Raw genomic sequence first — 19,155 nt, 5'->3', positions numbered from 1 at the left:
GTCTAGCAGGCTTTGTTTCGGTGAGTAGTTACGTCGTTTTGTTTATTTGCTGGGATTTGAAAATCCTCCCACAGGAGTGAGAATATCACCAGAGGGCTGCGGAAGGGACTTCCACAGGGCGTCAGACAATTCATTGTTTGTAGACAATCTGTCACATAAAATTTGTGTCTCACAGGGACAACTGCTTTGCAAACACTCCTTGGATCACCAAGCGACCGCACGAGAGGCGATTTGAATTCCAAAGAATGTCACCTTCCCCTATCAAGGGGGGATGAAATATAGTGTCACTCCACCAACCACTTGGCAGTGAGGAGGGGGATCTCTCTCCACGGTGACCTCTAGAGCAGTGACAAATGTCAAGTGGCGTAGAAGCAATTTGTAATGTCATATATCCCGACACGGGATAACAAGATCCCTGAGAAGCGTTAAGTCCAAATCTTTTATTGGTTGTACAGCGGAAATAGCCAATCCCCAAGCTCACCATGGAGCAAGCCTATAAATTAGGCATTACTAATTAGCCCATTGCTATCGCCATCTATCAGTATTGGACAGGCCTTAACCTTTATTACTCGGACAGAACGGTTCGCAGACGAGGACAGTTCATGGATCAGTATTAGGACAGGCTCTGTGCCGCCCATCCATCGCACGAGACTACTCAGAGTTCTTTTTTACTGCTGTTTATTAACACCATGCTGAAAACACTGTGCTGTAAAACACCGTAGAACTGACATACAAAAACAAGACAACAAACAAAAAACATTAACTTGGACGTTCATACTATTACATTCATAATAATAATAAAATAATAATAATAATAATAGGCTACATTTTCACAATAAGGCTCACAAACAAATACAATACTGACCACTTTGTCTGCTTGCACATGAATGGGGGGGGGGGTGTTGACTTGGAACCTTCAGTCTTTCTTGAAAAACCTTTTTGTTTTCTCTTCTTTTCTCTATTTTACTTCACTTCATTTCTTGTACTTAACTTTACTTTCTTCTGCTTTACATTTTACAGTTCACTTTACTTCTCCTAGTTTACTTTACTTCTTCTTGTCTACTTTGCTTTCTTCCTTCTGCACAGAGCTCATGTGATCTGCACAGTGCACTCTCCTTCAATGTAATGAGACTTCTGCCCTCTCTCACTCACAAACAGGTGAAAGCAACAAGCTTAATTATCAGAACACAGATGCAACCAAGACACACAATTAAGAACTCTCAACACATAGAACACACACAACACATAGAGTGCCTCCAAAAGGACAAATACAGAAAAACTAAAACCTTGACATGGCTGCAGTACCAGGCACTGCATGGTAATCTTCCCATTGCATTGAAACATCTCTCTCTGCTCCTCCTCGTCTTGTGGTCGTTGAGTGCCACTGTGTGGCCATAAATATTTAACACAGTTCCACTGCAGTACCATATACTACATACAGTGGAAGAGAGAGACACTGCAGCTTACAAATAAGGTGAACCCAGAAGCCACGAGATGGGATGCAACATCTATAAAGCAATATGGAAATGTAGCCTATGTCAACATGATTTATTTCTAGGAGATAATCAACAGATTAAAGAGATAATCAACATTTTCAAATCCACAGCAGCAGCACACCAGATGAAAGAGACAGCTTGCCTCACACACAGCTTTAAAAAATGTGAATAATCTGTCTTCTCTGGTTCCGTCAACACATCTTTATATCAAAATGTATTTTGATACAAAAAAAACTCCTCTATTCCATTTCACAAGTGTACATTAGATTGGTGGTATGGCCAGCCGCTCCTATGCCCAGCTGCGTGTGTGTGTGTGTGTGCGTGTTTGTACCACAATTTTTTTGCAATGGCAGATTTGTCTGGTTTCCAGGCGGATGTGGTCCCATCCTCAGCACTCTGGGCAAGACCTACGCTGTAGAGTAAAGCAAAGCAAAGTTCTTTGTTTACCCAGGGAAGTGGACTAAGCTCGAGATGCTTGTTTAAAGCCACACCCTGCTCATAGAACATTTCATGGTAGGGGTTCAATGCCTTGCTCAAGGGCACTTATAGGTTGTAACTTGTGACCAGGCTATATTCTCTTGGCATGATGAGGCTATATACCCTTAAGGCTCATACATAGTCTGGATTTTCAGTGGTTAGGTGACCACCGAACTACAACATGACGTCACGAGCCACGGTGAAGAGCAAACCACCGCCACCGCTCCAGCCCTTCTCTCTGTTTTTACTCACCGTCGCTCAACGTTATTTCAGGTGGTCGGTGGTCACCTCACCACCAGAGCGGTGGTCACCTCACCACTGGAGCGGTGGTCACCTCACCACCGAAAATCCAGACTATGAATAGGCCTTTAGTCATAAGCGGCGGTGCGCAGCGGCGGCATGGGCAGCACGCTGAGCCTGCGGTGGTACGGCGCCATCACGCCCTCGGCCCTCAGGCTCTGCACCTCCAGCTCGCCCAGCTGCCGCAGGTGGAACAGCACGGTGAGCTTGTGCGTCATGGTGCGGAGTGCCAGGAACGCCGACAGGACCTCCGCCATCAGGAAGGCGAGGTAGACGGCGTGCACGGCCCTCTCCAGGGGCAGGATGACGATGGCCTCGTCCGTCAGGAAGAACAGCAGGATGGGCAGCTGGAACACGAAGGACAGCAGCCAGAACGCCGCCAGCTCTGGCACCTGCATGAGAGAGACGGGGGAGTTAGACAATTATTGAGACCTGAGACCAGATTCCACAAAATCACGTTTTTTTTTCTTCTTCTGAAAAACGTATGTTTCTATAGTGGTTCTCAAACTATTTCATGTCAAGGACCCCACAAATTTAAATATTTTGTTCCAGGGCTCCCCGGAAGCAAAGATGAGTTAAACACGTTTTCTGTGAAAGAATATATATATTCAATGATTTGCACTCATTTTCAAGATTTTTCAAAAATCTGATCAAATCTGTTCCACAGCTTGAAATAATGACTAAAACCACTTCAGCAGGCTATATACAGTACATTTCGACCATTTGAAAATAGCCGATCTACAAGCTCACAATGCCTCTCATCGCGACGCATTGTGTGACCAAGGTAGGTTTAGTTACCTTCTCTCCGAGGTTACCAATGTAACCCAGGTAGGTTTAGTTACCTTCTCTCCGAGGTTACCAATGTAACCCAGGTAGGTTTAGTTACCTTCTCTCCGAGGTTACCAATGTAACCCAGGTAGAGTCGCACCACTTCCACCACACTGAGGAGAACGATGCCCGTCACCAGGAGGGCCTGATAGTAGCCAGCAAGGTAATGGAACTGGAAAGAACAGAGGCAGATTAAGAGTGATTAAGATATATCTTTCTTTCTTTCTTCTTGTTTTTTAAATGTTGTTCATATTAAGGTCAAATGTACAAGTGCATGTCTTTCTCTCTCTCTCTCAATTCAAATTTTCAATTAGAAAAAGGCTTTATTGGCATGATAAATATGTTCTACATTGCCAAAGCATACATACAACAAAACAAATGTCAACATTGCGCACACAGAGACAACAACTCTCTGCGCACACAGAAACAACAACACACATACCAACAATAATGAACAACAAGTGTTACGGACCGCTGTCCTTATGACAGGGGGTCGTAACAACAAGTAATACAGTAACAATGAAAACTAGAAAATTCTCAATTTAAAAAAATTGCAGAGTGTGGTTGCCGCAGTGGCTTACATATGCCCCTCCCACTAATATTGACAGCCAATTACAATTTCAAGTCACACCTTAGATCATGTGTAAGTAATTCTGAGGGGATTTAACCCCCAAAATTCATGTTTTTGCGACAAACGGTTACATTTCTCGCATTTGCGGCGCCCCCTATGGATGAAAATGGATTTGCTTTTAGAACTTGGTTGAACCACCCCGGACATGTGATTCAAATTTGGGATGGATTGGACATTCCGTTCGTGATTTATGTCATTTTTTGTGATATAGGCCCCTTCTACTAACTTCGGAAGACGATTACGGCCGAACGATACGCACTACCAAAATTCTGCAGTTGGTGTTTTAATCGGATAGGTCCAGAGATCATGTGTGCCGATTTCTGTGAGATTTGGACAAAATCTGTAGGAGGAAAAGCAAAAAGTGTGTTTTGGATAAAATAAAAAATGGCGGAAAATCTATCATGACGCAAATGGGCGTGGCCTATATGGGGAGATGCGTAATGACCCAAGGAATCCAGGGAAAAATATTTTGATTTTACGACCTACGGTTCAAGAGTTATAAGCCAAAAGGTAAAGTGGGCTGTTATAGCGCCACCATGAGGCCGACCTATAAAATTATAATTTTAATTAATTTTAGTGATAATTATTTATTTATTATTTATTTAATTTATCCTCCAAGTTTTGTAACTATAGTCCTCACAGTCTCAGAGGAAAAAATACTTGAATGTGAATTTTTGCATTTTCCCATTCATGTCAATGGGAAATTTTAATTCATTAATAAATTCATATCAATTAAACTATACAACATTTCTCTTAACAAAATACAAGCACACGATTCCCAATTGTTTCGGTCAATTTGACATATGGCTCAAGTGCGTACAGTCAAAAGTGTGGGAGGTATAAAGCGACAAACAAAAGACTACTCCAGTGAAATAAAACGCGTCACCCCTGTGATCATGCGTAAGTAAAAAAAAATCTAATTTTTTCAATTTTTTTCAAATCTTTTCAATTTTTTCAAATCTTTTCAATTTCTTTCAATTTCTTTCATTTTTTTTATTTTTATTTTTTTCATTTCTTTTAAATTTTATAAAAGTTTATTTTTTATAAACGTGCGTGCGTGCGTGCATGCGTGCGTGCGCGAGAGCTGTGTAAACGCCAGCCAATAGGAAAACATGGTGTGTGTGTGTGCGTGCGTGCGTGCGTGCTCTTGCGAGAGCTGTGTAAAGGCCAGCCAATTGCACAAATAGCAGACCTACAAGCTCACAAGGTATCGCAGAGCAAGTCATTGAGATCTTGTAACTTTAATGTCAAGCCCTGTAATTAAGCCCTTATATGTCTCAGCTGTGGAAGTAAAAATAGTTCTATTACTTGCCAGACAGCTTGTAGGTCTGCCATCTATGACTGGGAGATTTCAATGATCCTGAATGGGGTGAAACTATGCCCGAACAAATTGCTCTATCGCAAACAGTAAAAGTCGAATGCAAATATTATTTTTGCTGTGAGTGGCCTGAGATAGAGGTACACCATGTGCGATTGTGGTGTTGGTACGATCGAAAATGTGGTTATAAGAGCGAGTTAAGAATTGTCATCGCGATAATTTCCTCGTAAGAATTATACAATGGAGGTCAATGAGCAGCTTGACTGTATTTGTGTAACTTAAAAGGCCGTAGTTCACATTCTGTATGTCTCTGTGCTTTGGTGGTCACATTGTGTGAAAGAGGACATGTGTGGCTACAAAATGACCAAAGAACATGCGTGTAAAATGAATATTTTGGCCGGGACGACAATTTGTTTGGTCAATTTTCAAGGAAAGAATTTCAGTTTCCACACTCTAGTCAAAGAAGCCCCGCACTCTAAGTTGGCACTAAATAGGCGAAACGGCCTGCGATTGAACTGCGATTTCGGAGAAAACGTTTAACATACGGTTTGAACCACGAAAAAGTCCAGAGTCGTGTGAGCTTTCTAAAGTTTAAATCAAGTTTCTACGACAAAGTATGCCAGAGTAATGAGGCTGCAAAAGTGAGGTTGATTTAGAGATAAATCCCATACATTGTCAATGGGAGGAAAAACTATAAATAAAGTTAAATATTTTAAAAAGTATAAACTTTTTCAAAACAACTTTTTCACCAATGAAAGTTCAAAGATAGATGAACATTATAAAGTTTAAATTAAGTTTCAAAGTGAAAGTATGACGGAGTAATAAGAGCTCAAAAAAGTTAACTGTGAAAAATGGGACCTTTCTTCCATCGACTCTCATTATAAAGAATGTAATAAAAAGTTAAAAAGTATAAAAAGTATAAAACTTTGTAAAAATTAAAATACAAGCACACATCACTGCAAAGAGCTGAACAGTTTGAAGTTTGAACTACATTTCTAGCATAAAGTATGTGGAAGTAGTTAGTCGGCAAAAAAAGTGGCGGAATAAATATAAACTGGCAGTAACAATTGTGTGCTCGCAATAATAAAGTGTTACAATTACTAGAGTCTGGGCAACCACACTAATAAATTAACAAACATCTACCTCTCTCTCTCCCTCTCCCTCTCCCTCTCCCTCTCCCTCTCTCTCTCTCTCTCTCTCTCTCTCTACCTCTCTCTCTCTCTACCTCTCTCTCTCTACCTCTCTCTCTCTCTCTCTCTCTCTTTTGATTGAACTTCACAAAAGAAGTGGCACAGTGGCACCTATTTATACAAAAGAATGCTAAAAGTTTAGCCCAAATAAGACAGCAACTTAATGACCCTGTTCAGACAGATATACCTGTCTCTTCTGTCCACTGGCTGTCCCTCAGTTGATGACAACTCCACACGTATTTTGCTGCCAAAACTGTGCATTTGGTCTGTTCTCCCAGAACATATTGGAGTGATGAGTTATTAATGGTGGATTCAAATTCTTTATATTTTTCTTTAAATTTAGGGAAGAATGATTCTCTGATGTCTTTATACTCAAATTGTAACACAAAATGTAGCTCCGTCTCCACCTCCCCTTGAGAGCAGAGTGAACACAGTCTGTCTTCTCTAGGCAGCCACTTCTGTCTGTGTCTGCCTGTTTCTATTGCCAGGCGGTGGTCGCTGAGTCTGTACATAGTCAACATCTTCATCAGTTAGTGGAGGTTGTAACTGACATTTTTTCCAGTCTCCTTTGCAGTTACCTCACAGGTATGGGAGTGATCCTACGCAGTACACACACAGAAAATTGCAACAGATGGATGTCCAGTCTTTGATCCAGTTTGAGTTTTATTTATTTATCAGAAGTCAGAAATCATGAACATGAACATACCAGTGATGTGAGTGATCCAGTGATGTTTATTAGTAGATGTTATAGGTTAGTCTCTGTACTGCTGCTACTGGTAAGAACGGTTTGCTCCCTGGTTCCCTGTGTCTAGTTCCTCCTCAGTGCCCCTGTGTCACCTTATAAGTGGTCACCTTCTAAAAGCTGTGTTTCTCAAGCCCGCCACCAGGTGGTCCAAAATAATACTGGTAATAATTCTAATGGCTCCTACAGAGGTTGTTTTAGTCAGGTCTTTTCTGGATGTTAATTAGGAGAGGGAATTGGCCAAGTTCCGCTCTGCATGCATTATTTGGAGTTTTTCTTTGAGTTGTAATATATATTTACATATATATCTCTCTCTCTCTCTCCCAAATTGTATAATATTCTGTGAGTGTACATTAATTACACGTTTGGCATTTAGCCGATGCTGTTATCCAGAGTCAAGTGACTTAAACATTTTATTTTATGTTTATTGAACACTAAAGTCAATAAACAGTTAAACAGTATGTATGAAAAGGAGTCCAGCCTCAAAGAGAGTCTAGAATACCAGATAAACAGTAAACCTAGTATCTGTAACATCTGAATAACATGTTATCTGAATAACATGTTATCTGAATAACACAGGTTGGAACAGGGGTACGTTTGTATGTAACATGCAGCTATCAGAATAATGCAGAATAACAGGGACAGCAGGTTGCAAACAAGAAATATACGTGTGTGTGTGTGTGTGTGTGTGTGTGTGTGTGTGTGTGTGTGTGTGTGTGTGTGTGTGTGTGTGTGTGTGTGTGTGTGTGTGTGTGTGTGTGTGTGTGTGTACACGCACGTGCATGTGTGTGTGCGTACCTTGACCTGCAGCATGACCACAGCAGTGAACCACCAGCAGGGGAAGTAGAACATGTTGAAATACATGAGCATCTGGAGGGGCAGGTGAGACACCAGCTCATTGGCCACTGTGAAGTAGATGGTAAATGGTGCATTTATACAGCGCCTTTATCCAAGGCGCTTTACATAGATTATGCATTACATTCACCCATTCACACACATTCACACACCGATGCCGGAGGAAACCATGCAAGGCACCAACCTGCACATCGGGAGCAATTAGGGGTTCAGAGTCTTGCTCAAGGACACTTCGACAATTGACGCATTGTGAGCTTGTAGATCGGCTACATTCAAATATTTTTTTATAGACACACATTCTGCATATAGTGAGTTGTCTGAGTACGTTCTAGTTTTGTTACTTTAAGTACATTTTTATGCCAAATTATTTTGCACAAAGTAAACATTTTGAATTGTGGACTTTTACTTTTACAAAGTAGTTCTACATAATAATAATATTGCAGTACTGATACGTTTAGTGAAGTAAAACAGTACGTTGGCCACCACTGCCAACTACAGCGCGGTTCTGAAACGTTTTCATGTCAAGGACCCCAAATTGACACTCATAAAAAGAAGATTTTTACAGCTCTATAGCAGTGATTCTCAACCAGACCCCCAGTTTGACCTGCATTATGCTATACAGACGGTCCCCCATTTAATGGCATTCTATCTCTGGGACCCCAATGTAGGCCTATATTGTAAAATCAAAGTTGAATGAATGAATGAAATATTTTCCGATGATTGAAAATGTTTTTTTTTTTTACTTTTATATGTTCGGAAAGGAGTAGGGAGAAGTAAAAAACGTATATAACCCTACCCCTTTATAACATATTTCAGCGTCATCGCTTGACATCAGTACATACCAACATGGTATAAACTAAATAAAATAATTCACAACAGATAAATTAAGTAGGCCTACATTAATTAATGTAAATAATGTAATAGTGTAAGTATATGTGTGGGTTACAGACCCATAAGGGTCCATTTGGTTCATAATTATCATTTAGCTGGGGACCCCCTGGAAGTCTCTCAAGGAGGGGTCCCGTCACTGCAGACCCCACTTTGTGAACCACTGCCTTTATACGACAACATGTATACTAGATTTAGGGCTGGAACCCCTTTTGGTGATTTAAGCATTAATTGTTTTAATTTAGCCATTGAAAAATAGCAGATCTACAAGCTCATAGCGCGGCACCGAGTGCCGCACTATGAGCTTGCAGATCTGAGCACTATTTTTGAAAAATTGTGAAAATGTGGCGCAATTCTTTGAATATATTCTTTCAGAGAGAACGTTTTTAACTCAAATCTTTGCCTCTGAGGGGTTCCTGGAACAACATATTTCCAGATGGGGGTCGGTGGCCAATTACATATATTTTTGGAGGTCCTTGACATGAAAAGGTTTGAGCACCACTGACACATAGAAACATGAGTTTTTCAGAAAAACGCATTTAGAAGGCATTTGTAGAAAGGCTCAGGGTCTACATGGGGTTAACGGACTGTCCCAACCTGAGCTGCCCGCCTGCTGCTGTTCCCTGGCGAAGTCACTGTCTCTGGTCCGGTTGCCGGAGAACACCGAGCCGCCCACGTAGGCCAGACCCATGCGCAGGTTCTGAGGTACCGGAGAGTAGAACACAGGCATGATGGAGGAGAGACGGCATGCAGCGCTGGAGAAGAAGCATATCTCTCTCTCTCTCTGTGTGTGTGTGTGTGTGTGTGTGTGTGTGTGTGTGTGTGTGTGTGTGTGTGTGTGTGTGTGTGTGTGTGTGTGTGTGTGTGTGTGTGTGTGTGTGTGTGTATGTCATTAATCCCTGCCTGTGGCTGTGCTAATCAGATTATCCAGCAAGGCGGTCGAACAGGGGATTATAGCTCTAGGGTTGAATCAGTGGAACGGTGGTTAGTTAGTTTACAGCTGACTCACTCAGTCAGACAGACAACATTGTTTCTATAGTTCCACCAATTAGAAAGAAACGAAACCACAACAAGGATGAAGTTAAATATACTTACATAAATAAACAAAATAGGCTACAATGGTTTATCATGGATTGTTTTTTGACGATAAAAAGGTGATAATCATGAAAAACGACATACTATAGTAGCCTACGCTTATATCGTTTTCAACGCTAAAAAAAATCTATATTCTATGGCTCTGAGACATGGACACTTTAAAAGAATTTAGATCTATACCTATCCATCTATCCATATCTATCTATCTGTCTGTCTGTCTGTCTGTCTGTCTGTCTGTCTGTCTGTCTGTCTGTCTGTCTATCTGTCTATCTATCTATTTTATTTCTACTATGTTTTATTTGGAGTTAGTGTTTGTAAACAATTGTAAGTATTGCCTTTGTTAAATGTTAAATGTTTGTCTGTGTCGGACTCGGACCCCAGGAAGACTAGCTTTTGTCAAGGCAAAAGCTAATGGGGATCCTTATAAACAATAAACAACAAATTAACAATAAACAACAATATCTATCTATCTTGTCAAACACATGAATGCACACACGCACACACACACACATGCTATAGTATGTAGGCCTACTTCATACGACCAACATCGCAACATGTTACTTTCTTAGTTTACGCATGTTTTATGCTTTTTTGTGATGTATTCCCATGCTTTTTGTTCTTGCTTAATGTAAATCGCTCTGGATTAAGAGCGTCTGCTAAATGCCTAAATTGTAAATTGTAAATGTAAAAAAAAAAGTAAAGAAAAGAAAAGGGAAACTATTACTCTGTCCATAAGTCACACTGCACACAGTCTTCTACCAGCCAAGAACGTTTATTGAAGAATGTAACACATATTTTTATATACTTTCTCCACACACCACTATAGTGACACTATACCGCCCTACTACTACTACTACAACTCAGCCTGCGGAACTATAGAGTCCTCAGACTGGGGCCTGGCTCGGGGTAACCGGCCTTGGGGCCCCACTCGTCATTTACGCAGGGAACTGGGGTGCATGCAGTGGCGGAGTGCGACCACCGGGTGTCCTCATAGCTCATCCCTTGGGGCGCGCAGGGGGAAGTGCTGGAACTCCCCCGGCACCTCCTCCCCCTTGGCAGACCGCCGGTAGAAACCCAGAGAGTCCAGCAGGCCGCTGATCTCGTCCGCCGTCATCTTCTTCACCTTCACCGTCTGGTGGACGCCACGCCGGGCCAGGTAGGTGTAGGTAGGCCATGTCGCACGATGTGTAATTCACAACAGGGGAAGAGAAAAGAAGTGAGAAAGAAAGAAGTGAAGTGAAGTGAAGTGAAGTGAGTGGTTGGTGGGTGTGTGTGTGTGTGTGTGTGTGTGTGTGTGTGTGTGTGTGTGTGTGTGTGTGTGTGTGTGTGTGTGTGTGTGCGTGCGTGCGTGCGTGCGTGCGTGCGTGCACACGCATGTACATGCATGTAGGCTATGCATCAAATCATTCAAATGTTCCATAATAAGTATAGTATTTGGACTTTGGTAAATTTTCCTGGTCCTTAACAGAAAATGGGCATTTTTAAGTTTGCTGTCCAAACTTTTTCATGTCAAGGACCCCCAAAATTATACAAATTAGCCCGCGGACCCCCCATTTGATGAGATATGCCAGTGACGGTGGGATCCCCATAAGAGAAGATTGTTATGACTCTAGCAGTGATTCTCAACCCGATATAAATTTCAAGGCCGCCCCATTTGACTATTTAATGGCATTTCGATCTCTGCAACCCCCAATTTATATTGTAAAATCACTGTTAATTTTACGCTGATAGTGTACAAATGAAACCATTTCTATCATTTAGCTGAGGGCCCCCTGGAAATCCCCCAAGGACCCCTGGGGGTCCCCAGACCCCACTTTGGGAACCAGTGCCTTAGAGAAGAAAAGGGGCATTTTTAATTTTTTTCTGTAAAAAATATAGTAAGAGCTGATAATATAGCGTGTGCTATAAGCATGTAACGATAATAAAAAAAAAATAATACATCAAGGAAGGCAATTATGTTTCTGCACTGTCAAATAGGTCTACATCGATCGTAAGATGCCATCAAAGAAAACCTTTGTGAAAAAAGCTTGGGGGCAGATAAATCATAAAAAAAAAAAAAAGATCTGGAAAATAATTGTGTTGAAAATATCGTGAAAAATCGTATCGTGAACCTCATATCGTGATAGGTATCGTATCGTGAGTTGAGTGTATCGTTACATGTTTAGTGTGCATGCTGTAGCACTCTGCTATGCCGTTGTGTACAACTTCATCTTCTGACTCATTCTGCTCTCTCTCTCTCTCTCTTTATCTCCCACCATCTGCATAAAGCTGTCCTCTCCACCTCGGTACCTCACAGAGGATGTGATATCTAATCAGACGTCACATCTTTAGAACGAACGCGTACGTCTCGTCGGTTCATCCCAGATAAGCCTTGATGCCTCGAAGCTGATCCGTGATCAGTGTAAAAAACAGCCTGGCAACAAATCCCTGCATTACATGCTCACCTGAACAACCTGAACAAACACCTGAACAAATCCCTGCATGCTCACCTGAACAACCTGAACCACCACCTGAACAAATCCCTGCATGCTCACCTGAACAACCTGAACCACCACCTGAACAAATCCCTGCATGCTCACCTGAACAACCTGAACCACCACCTGAACAAATCCCTGCATGCTCACCTGAACAACCTGAACCACCACCTGAACAAATCCCTGCATGCTCACCTGAACAACCTGAACCACCACCTGAACAAATCCCTGCATGCTCACCTGAACAACCTCGTCCTTCTGGTCGTAGAAGATCAGACGAGGGTTCTTCTCCTCCGTGGAGTCGTACTCTAGGTTGTGGCTGCAGATGGAACGCAAGGGATCAAAGAAAATGACGGGCAAAAGCTGGTGCATTGCATACTGTACATGTTGCATGGCTGGGAGCAGCAAAGAAAACACCCTATACTGTACGTCCCATGGGTCTCAGTATACATGTATAATGTCTCAGGAACAGATTCCGAGCTACGCTACTGAATCTGTCGCCAGGGGCGTTCAGAAACATCGGCCGGCGCCGCCACAGGAAGACGAGACAAGGGGCCTATAAGGCCGGAGCAAACGGGCCAACATCCTGCTATCAACATTCTGTTTGGCACCGACCCGGCCCGGTGGCCCGGCGCCCGACGGCCCCCAGAGGTACATCAGACGGAAAAGCGCTGGTTTCCCAGACTGCAGTATTCGGCCTAAACATAATTCAGCACACTGCACGATTATTTCAAACTTTTTTTGCCTTGATTACGATGAGGACGATTCTACAAATGCCTTCTAAATCCTGACAGTTTTCTGGTGTGGGAAGTGAGTATGCTGGCATCGACTGTTCACCGCTTCACCTCCCAATGTATGAGTTATAATGTGCTTTGAGGCACTTGGAAAAGCGCTATAAAAATGACATTCTTTATCATTTTCACAGACCGATTAATTTATAGTCGATTGTAACAAAACTATTTTTCCGCGTTGATTGATTCTAATTCAACATTACACTAATATTATTATTATCATTACTGCCACATGCTTTGGGAGATTTGCGTGTTTTGGATTGATTGATTGAATTTTTTGATTGAAATATGTATTAACTATAGTTTGCAGAATTACAGTACATTTCAAGCACAAACTCAATACAAAGACTGTTAACTGTGTGAGTGGACGACCCCAATTAAGCATTACACTTGTTTACAAGAGGGTCCACCATGTTCAATTCATCAAAACATTTAGAGACACTTCTATATAGCCAAAGTTCATCATAAAGGAGGTAAAAAAAGGGAAACTTTGTGCTGCTGAGGCACAATGTACGTGCTTGGCGTCGGACTTGGCCCGCCCCGTCGTCATAGCAACATTGTTTTGTTTATCAGGGGAAGGTCATGAGAAAGCCCAGAGGCTGATGTGTGGGTGGGCCGCATCTAAATAAATGCTTGCGTAGCGTCTAGCTACGCAAGCTACAAGACATGAACAGCAGCATTTAAGGATACTATAATGCCCATCGCTCCATGAGGAAATGGTGCAGCTCGGGCAATTTCTTGATACCTCATCCGACCACGCTGGGCGCCTGAGGAGATGACGACAACACACAGCTGTAAAAACAGGCATAACAAAATGCTTCCCTCCCTGCATGGTGTTGTTGTTAAAGTGTGCTCAAATGTAAATGGTAAATGGTGCATTTATATAGCGCCTTTATCCAAGGCGCTTTACAGAGATTGTGCATTACATTCACCCATTCACACACACATTCATACACCGATGGCAGCGGAAACCATGCAAGGCACCAACTAGCACATCGGGAGCAATTAGGGGTTCAGTGTCTTGCTCAAGGACACTTCGACAGTAACTCTGGGGGAGCCCGGGTTCGAACTGGCAACCTTACGGTTACCATCCAGGCACTCTACCCCTGAGCCACCGCCGCCCCTAAAATATGTTTCCTATCTTTGGAGTATACACCCGGAAACCAAAATCAAAATCATTATCACACTTCATTGTGTTTAAATCTCACAGCTTTGCATTTTGGTCATTCTGGCCCTTTTGTCTATACATGTGAGGCCTGTTTTCATTCGATTCAAAGGAAAAGAGGTTCAAACTGAACCAGTATTCATTTACATAAGGATATGAAATGAATGCCTTTAGAGTCATTCTTTAACCACATGAACCCTATTACAGCATCACTATTCTGGTCCATTTACATGAATGTGAAAACCTACGTGTTGATTAATGAGCGTTGAGCATTGTCCCCGTCAAATAAATAAATACATTCTGGGCATGTCTTAAATAGGCAAACTATGCTATTAAAATAGCTGAACATTCTATGACAATATAGGCACACATTCTATGAAAATATATGCACACATTCTGAAAAGGATATTCGATCTACACGAACATCTTTCGTCGCGATATCTATACAGCTCACAACATTATGACACGTTGTGAGCTTGAAGAAGAGCTACGTCAGTGGTTTTCAACCCTTTTCATATCAAGGCCCACTATTTATTCAGCATTTCAGCCACGGACCACCATTTGACGACATTTAGGGCTCCATTTTCGTCACCGCTAAACCCCTTATCCCTAAACTTCTACTATTTTGCAAAACATTTTTGAATAGTTAAAATGTCCAGTCTACAAGCTCACAATGTGTCAATGTAGATTGGCTAGTTGAATTATTTAAAAATGTTTTTCAAAATAGTAAACAAAAAAAAGGCAAAGAAGTTTAGGGACAAGGGGTTTAGCGGTGAGAAAATGCAGCCCTTAGCCTCTCAGACCCCAAACTAAAGAATATTGTGTTGGCCCAGGCCGTAGCGTAACGGTCTGGGCACCGGACTGGTGATCCAGTCGCGGTGTGCCGCGGGTTCGACTCCCGGACCCGACACGGCCTTTACCGCCGTTTCCTGTCAGCCTACTTTCTATCCCTTAAAAAATCAATAAAGGCGTAAGCCGCAAAAAAATATCTTAAAAAAAAAAAAAAGAATATTGTGTTATCATTGGATAAACTTTTGATGCTGTATTGATGTTGGTACCGTTAGGAGAGAGAACAGGATAAACCTTTGATGCTGTATTGATGTTGGTAGGCCTACCGTTAGGAGAGAGAACAGGCTGTATTGATGTTGGTACCGTTAGGAGAGATAACAGGATAAACCTTTGATACTGTATTGATGTTGGTACCGTTAGGAGAGAGAACAGGCTGTATTGATGTTGGTACCGTTAGGAGAGAGAACAGGATAAACCTTTGATGCTGTATTGATGTTGGTACCGTTAGGAGAGAGAACAGGCTGTATTGATGTTGGTACCGTTAGGAGAGATAACAGGCAAACGTTGATCAAAAATAACAATTATGTTACATTCTCCAACTGTGTAGACTTCTTGTATTAAGTCATGCAGATGTTTACAATAATTGAACCCTTAAATGTTAACCCTTAAATGTAAGGGTCCATTTGGTTTCATGTTATACGCTCTTAAGAGTTAAAAGAGCTAGAAGGGTCAATTTGGTTACCAACTTTCCATCACGTGGTCTCCCCATGGAGCTAGCATGGGGAGACCACGTGGAATCCCCTCAAGGACCACTGGTTGAAAACCACTGCTCTAGCAGCTAAAACCACTGCTCTATAGCAGCTTGTACAGTACAGTGTGACTCATAATAATGTTGGCTCTGCACATGCAGTACTCACCATGAGTTTACCCCTGGCTATAACAGGCTCCTCTTCAGTCACTGCGCTGCTGACATCTCCCTCTCCACTGGCAGAGATACAGGCTAGAGTTACAACCATCAACAAGGCCCACATTTTAAGACAAATGGGCATCTTAGGCTTTTCCGTCCAAAGTTACCACCACCAGTATAGGCTATAGTACTATACTGCAAATACAAATACACTTGCCCTCTTCTCAGGGTGGAGCAAACCATGATACAGGGGTGGGGTGGGGGGGGGGGGGGGGGGGTTACATTTGCAACTCCTTAAATTGATATCTGTTGACTTCAGTTTTTCACCCAGGCCCGTGCCTTAAATGTTAACGAATTAGCAGAGAATTGTTACCTTCGCTATAAATCTCAAATGTTAAGGTTACGATTGGTATTATGTATCATTTTAAACCATGCAGTGAATTGGCCCCTGGGTGAATTGATAGGTTTTCCCAAAGCATTTGAGTGGTCCACGCAAACATTTAGGTTTTAGGACATCTGTATTCTTATCACTTTTTCCCATGGGCTGCACTGAACTCCAGGATAGAGAGAGAGAGAGCTATACTATTAGTCCACTTGCCAGAATGTGAACTCAGGCATGTTGAGTACGAGGCTACACCAAAGTTGTATGTTAGAAATGTTGAATATGGGTCACTACTATGTAGAATCTGCCGGATGCTAACTTGCATAATTATGTTGAGCAATTCTTATTTAATAATTGGCATAATATGTGACCATACCATTGACAACCTATAAGGAGAAAATAAATCATCATGCTTAAATACTGGGGATCCAGTCTCAACGTTTTTGACATAAAACCTTGGTGTAAGTCAACATGTCCGCGTTCACAATGGGGCTCTATGGGCTGGCAAGTAGACTATATGGAAATAAAAGTATCAATACTGCCATGTAGAACTACTCCATTACAAGTAAAAGTCTGGAATTCAAAATGTACTTGCAAGTAAAAGTACAAACGTATTGGCGTCTTAAAGTACCAAAAGTAGGAAGTAATATATGCAGAATGTCCAATTCCATGTCTTCATTAATGTTTAAAGAATTTAGACAATAGCTGATGTACAAGCTCACAATGTGTCGCATTCGCAACGCATTGTGAGCTTGGAGATCGGCTATTTTCAATTGGCCAAAATGTATATAAGGGCTGAAGCGGTTGATGTACATTTTGCAATAATTATCTAAATCTAGTAACTATAATTAACCCAAGTTTTCAAATAATTGTAGTGGAGTAGAAAAGTACAATATTTTCCTCTGAAATGTAGTGGAGTAGAAGTAGAAGTACTGCACATCTGATGTACTCAAGTAAAGTACAAATACCTGAAATTTTTACTTGAGAATGGTACTTAAGTAAATACTTTCCACTACTGTCTGTATACCACACCCCCCCTCCCACCCCATACCAATGAAGGCTGACCAGAGATTGTTTGAACACAAATCTATTTCTCAATTCATGACGTTTGTTGATACTTTATCATTCTTGAGGTTACAATAATAATGAGTGTCGACTAGGAGTGGACAATGCAGTGCCATTGTGTTATTAAATCATACTCTTTAATATGCTGTAGATCACAACAAGGATTAAACTGCGAGAAACAGCAGAGGAGGAAAAACAATTCCATTTTCCAAGTTTGCTCAACTCTTTCCAACGCTGTGGTAATGTCGTGGTGGAGGCCCACACAAGTGCTAGGTCACCGCCAGAGGGCAGTATTACCCACGTAAACATTTCCTGGCTAAGATTGGCGGGTTAAAATGTACTTCCAAATCCTCCTAGCCACAGACAATTATCTTTCCAACAAAAATACACCATTCCTGACTGGAATGCTTATAAGCAAAACCATCTTTCTCTGTCTATCTTTTCCAGGCCATCATGGCGCACTGGTGGCGGCGGGGGCCAGATCCTTGATCGCACTCAGAGTCATCAGTAGCTTATAATGGAAGAGAAGTTGGATGTTTAGTTGTAAAGTAGCAATAAATGCCACAGTGTAGAATTACTCCGGGGTTCCAAGATCGCTGTGAGTAAAAGTACAAAAGCATCGGCAACAACAACATAATGCTCATATACCAAAGTAAAATAACTCAAATTTGACCCGAACAAAAAATCTATACAAGCTCAGCTTGTATGCTATACATACATTGGCTATTTTTTTTAGTGATATATATACTCAACTAAAGTAAAAGTACCTCAACATTGTACTTAGTTACTTTCCACCACGACTACCCATCATGTGCCCCCCCCCCCCATGCCTGAGATGATGTGACAAATGGCAACAGAGCCCCCCCCCCCCCATTTTTACAGGGTTTCCTCCCCTTGGCAGCCGTCGTAAATTCTGCCCGAACAGAATATAGGGCCTCCACTCCATTTGGAGGTGGTGTGTGTGTGTGTGGGGGGGGGGGGGGGGGGGGGGGGGACTTATTTGTGTTATAAAGTCCCCGGCCTTGTTTCTCATAATGTTAACGTTTAGCTTTGCCATACTTTGTTGTGTTGATGTTAGGCCTGCGTCAACTCACACATATACAGAGAGGTGAAGGAAGGGAAGAGGAAGATTGGGAGAGGGGAGGGCAGTGTGTGTGTGTGTGTGTGTGTGTGTGTGTGTGTGTGTGTGTGTGTGTGTGTGTGTGTGTGTGTGTGTGTGTGTGTGTGTGTGTGACGTGTGTGTGTGTGTGTGTGTGTGTGTGTGTGACGTGTGTGTGTGTGTGTGTGTGTGTGTGTGTGTGTGTGTGTGTGTGTGTGTGTGTGTGTTGGGGGGGGCACAAACTGGGGAAGGGAACGACAGAAAGAGGGAATGAATTGGATTGGAGAGATAGAGAGAGAGAGAGAGATATATATAGAGAGAGAGAGAGAGAGAGAGAGAGAGATATATAGAGAGACAGAGAGAGAGAGAGGTAAAGACATGGAACAGTGCATGAGCGAAAGCTTTGGATCGGAGCTAGAGGACGTGAGGGGGGCGGGGTGGTCGTTCTTGGCACAGGGCTCTGTGTGAGCTCTCTCTCTTTCTCTCTCTCTCTCTCCTAGCCTATATAAGTGTGGATTCATACCATGTGTGTGTGTGTGTGTGTGTGTTCTCTCTCTCTCTCGCTCTCTCCTCCGCTGGGTTCCAGCTCTTATATCGCACGCTGCTCGCCAGCAGAGAGCCGTGTTATTATCGCTCATCGTGCTGACGATGGGAAAAACCCGC

General features: G+C 42.2%; 2 protein-coding genes across 3 annotated transcripts in view; both read right to left on the bottom strand.

The window, feature by feature from the left end:
* The window catches only part of LOC310872473 (transmembrane protein 17A-like), a 52,727-nt gene extending 43,242 nt beyond the window's left edge, over nt 1–9,485 (bottom strand). Inside the window, exons 1-4 of one of the 2 annotated variants that reach the window (XM_083784372.1) lie at nt 9,323–9,485; nt 7,781–7,887; nt 3,160–3,273; nt 2,285–2,665 (exon numbers count right to left, since the gene is read on the bottom strand). In XM_083784372.1, the coding sequence (XP_083640498.1) occupies nt 2,342–2,665; nt 3,160–3,273; nt 7,781–7,887; nt 9,323–9,455 (678 nt within the window). In that variant the 5' untranslated portion in view covers nt 9,456–9,485 and the 3' untranslated portion in view covers nt 2,285–2,341. The remainder of the gene's footprint in view (nt 1–2,284; nt 2,666–3,159; nt 3,274–7,780; nt 7,888–9,322) is intronic. The other variant, XM_083784373.1, reaches the window with a different exon arrangement.
* A 1,294-nt stretch (nt 9,486–10,779) lies between these two features.
* selenoe (selenoprotein e) lies at nt 10,780–16,070 on the bottom strand (the record flags this gene model as incomplete). The annotated part of the gene is made up of 4 exons (XM_083783437.1): nt 10,780–10,952; nt 12,535–12,613; nt 13,776–13,852; nt 15,957–16,070. 4 exons carry the CDS (start codon nt 16,068–16,070, stop codon nt 10,809–10,811), a joined length of 414 nt encoding a protein of 137 aa, XP_083639563.1. The 3' UTR covers nt 10,780–10,808.
* Between the last annotated feature and the right edge of the window lie 3,085 nt (nt 16,071–19,155).

The sequence above is a fragment of the Protomyctophum parallelum genome (assembly GCF_964188405.1).
Source record: "Protomyctophum parallelum genome assembly, chromosome: 15".
In the NCBI taxonomy this organism is placed as follows: Eukaryota; Metazoa; Chordata; class Actinopteri; order Myctophiformes; family Myctophidae; genus Protomyctophum; species Protomyctophum parallelum.
This window is presented reverse-complemented; position numbering and strand designations above follow the sequence as displayed.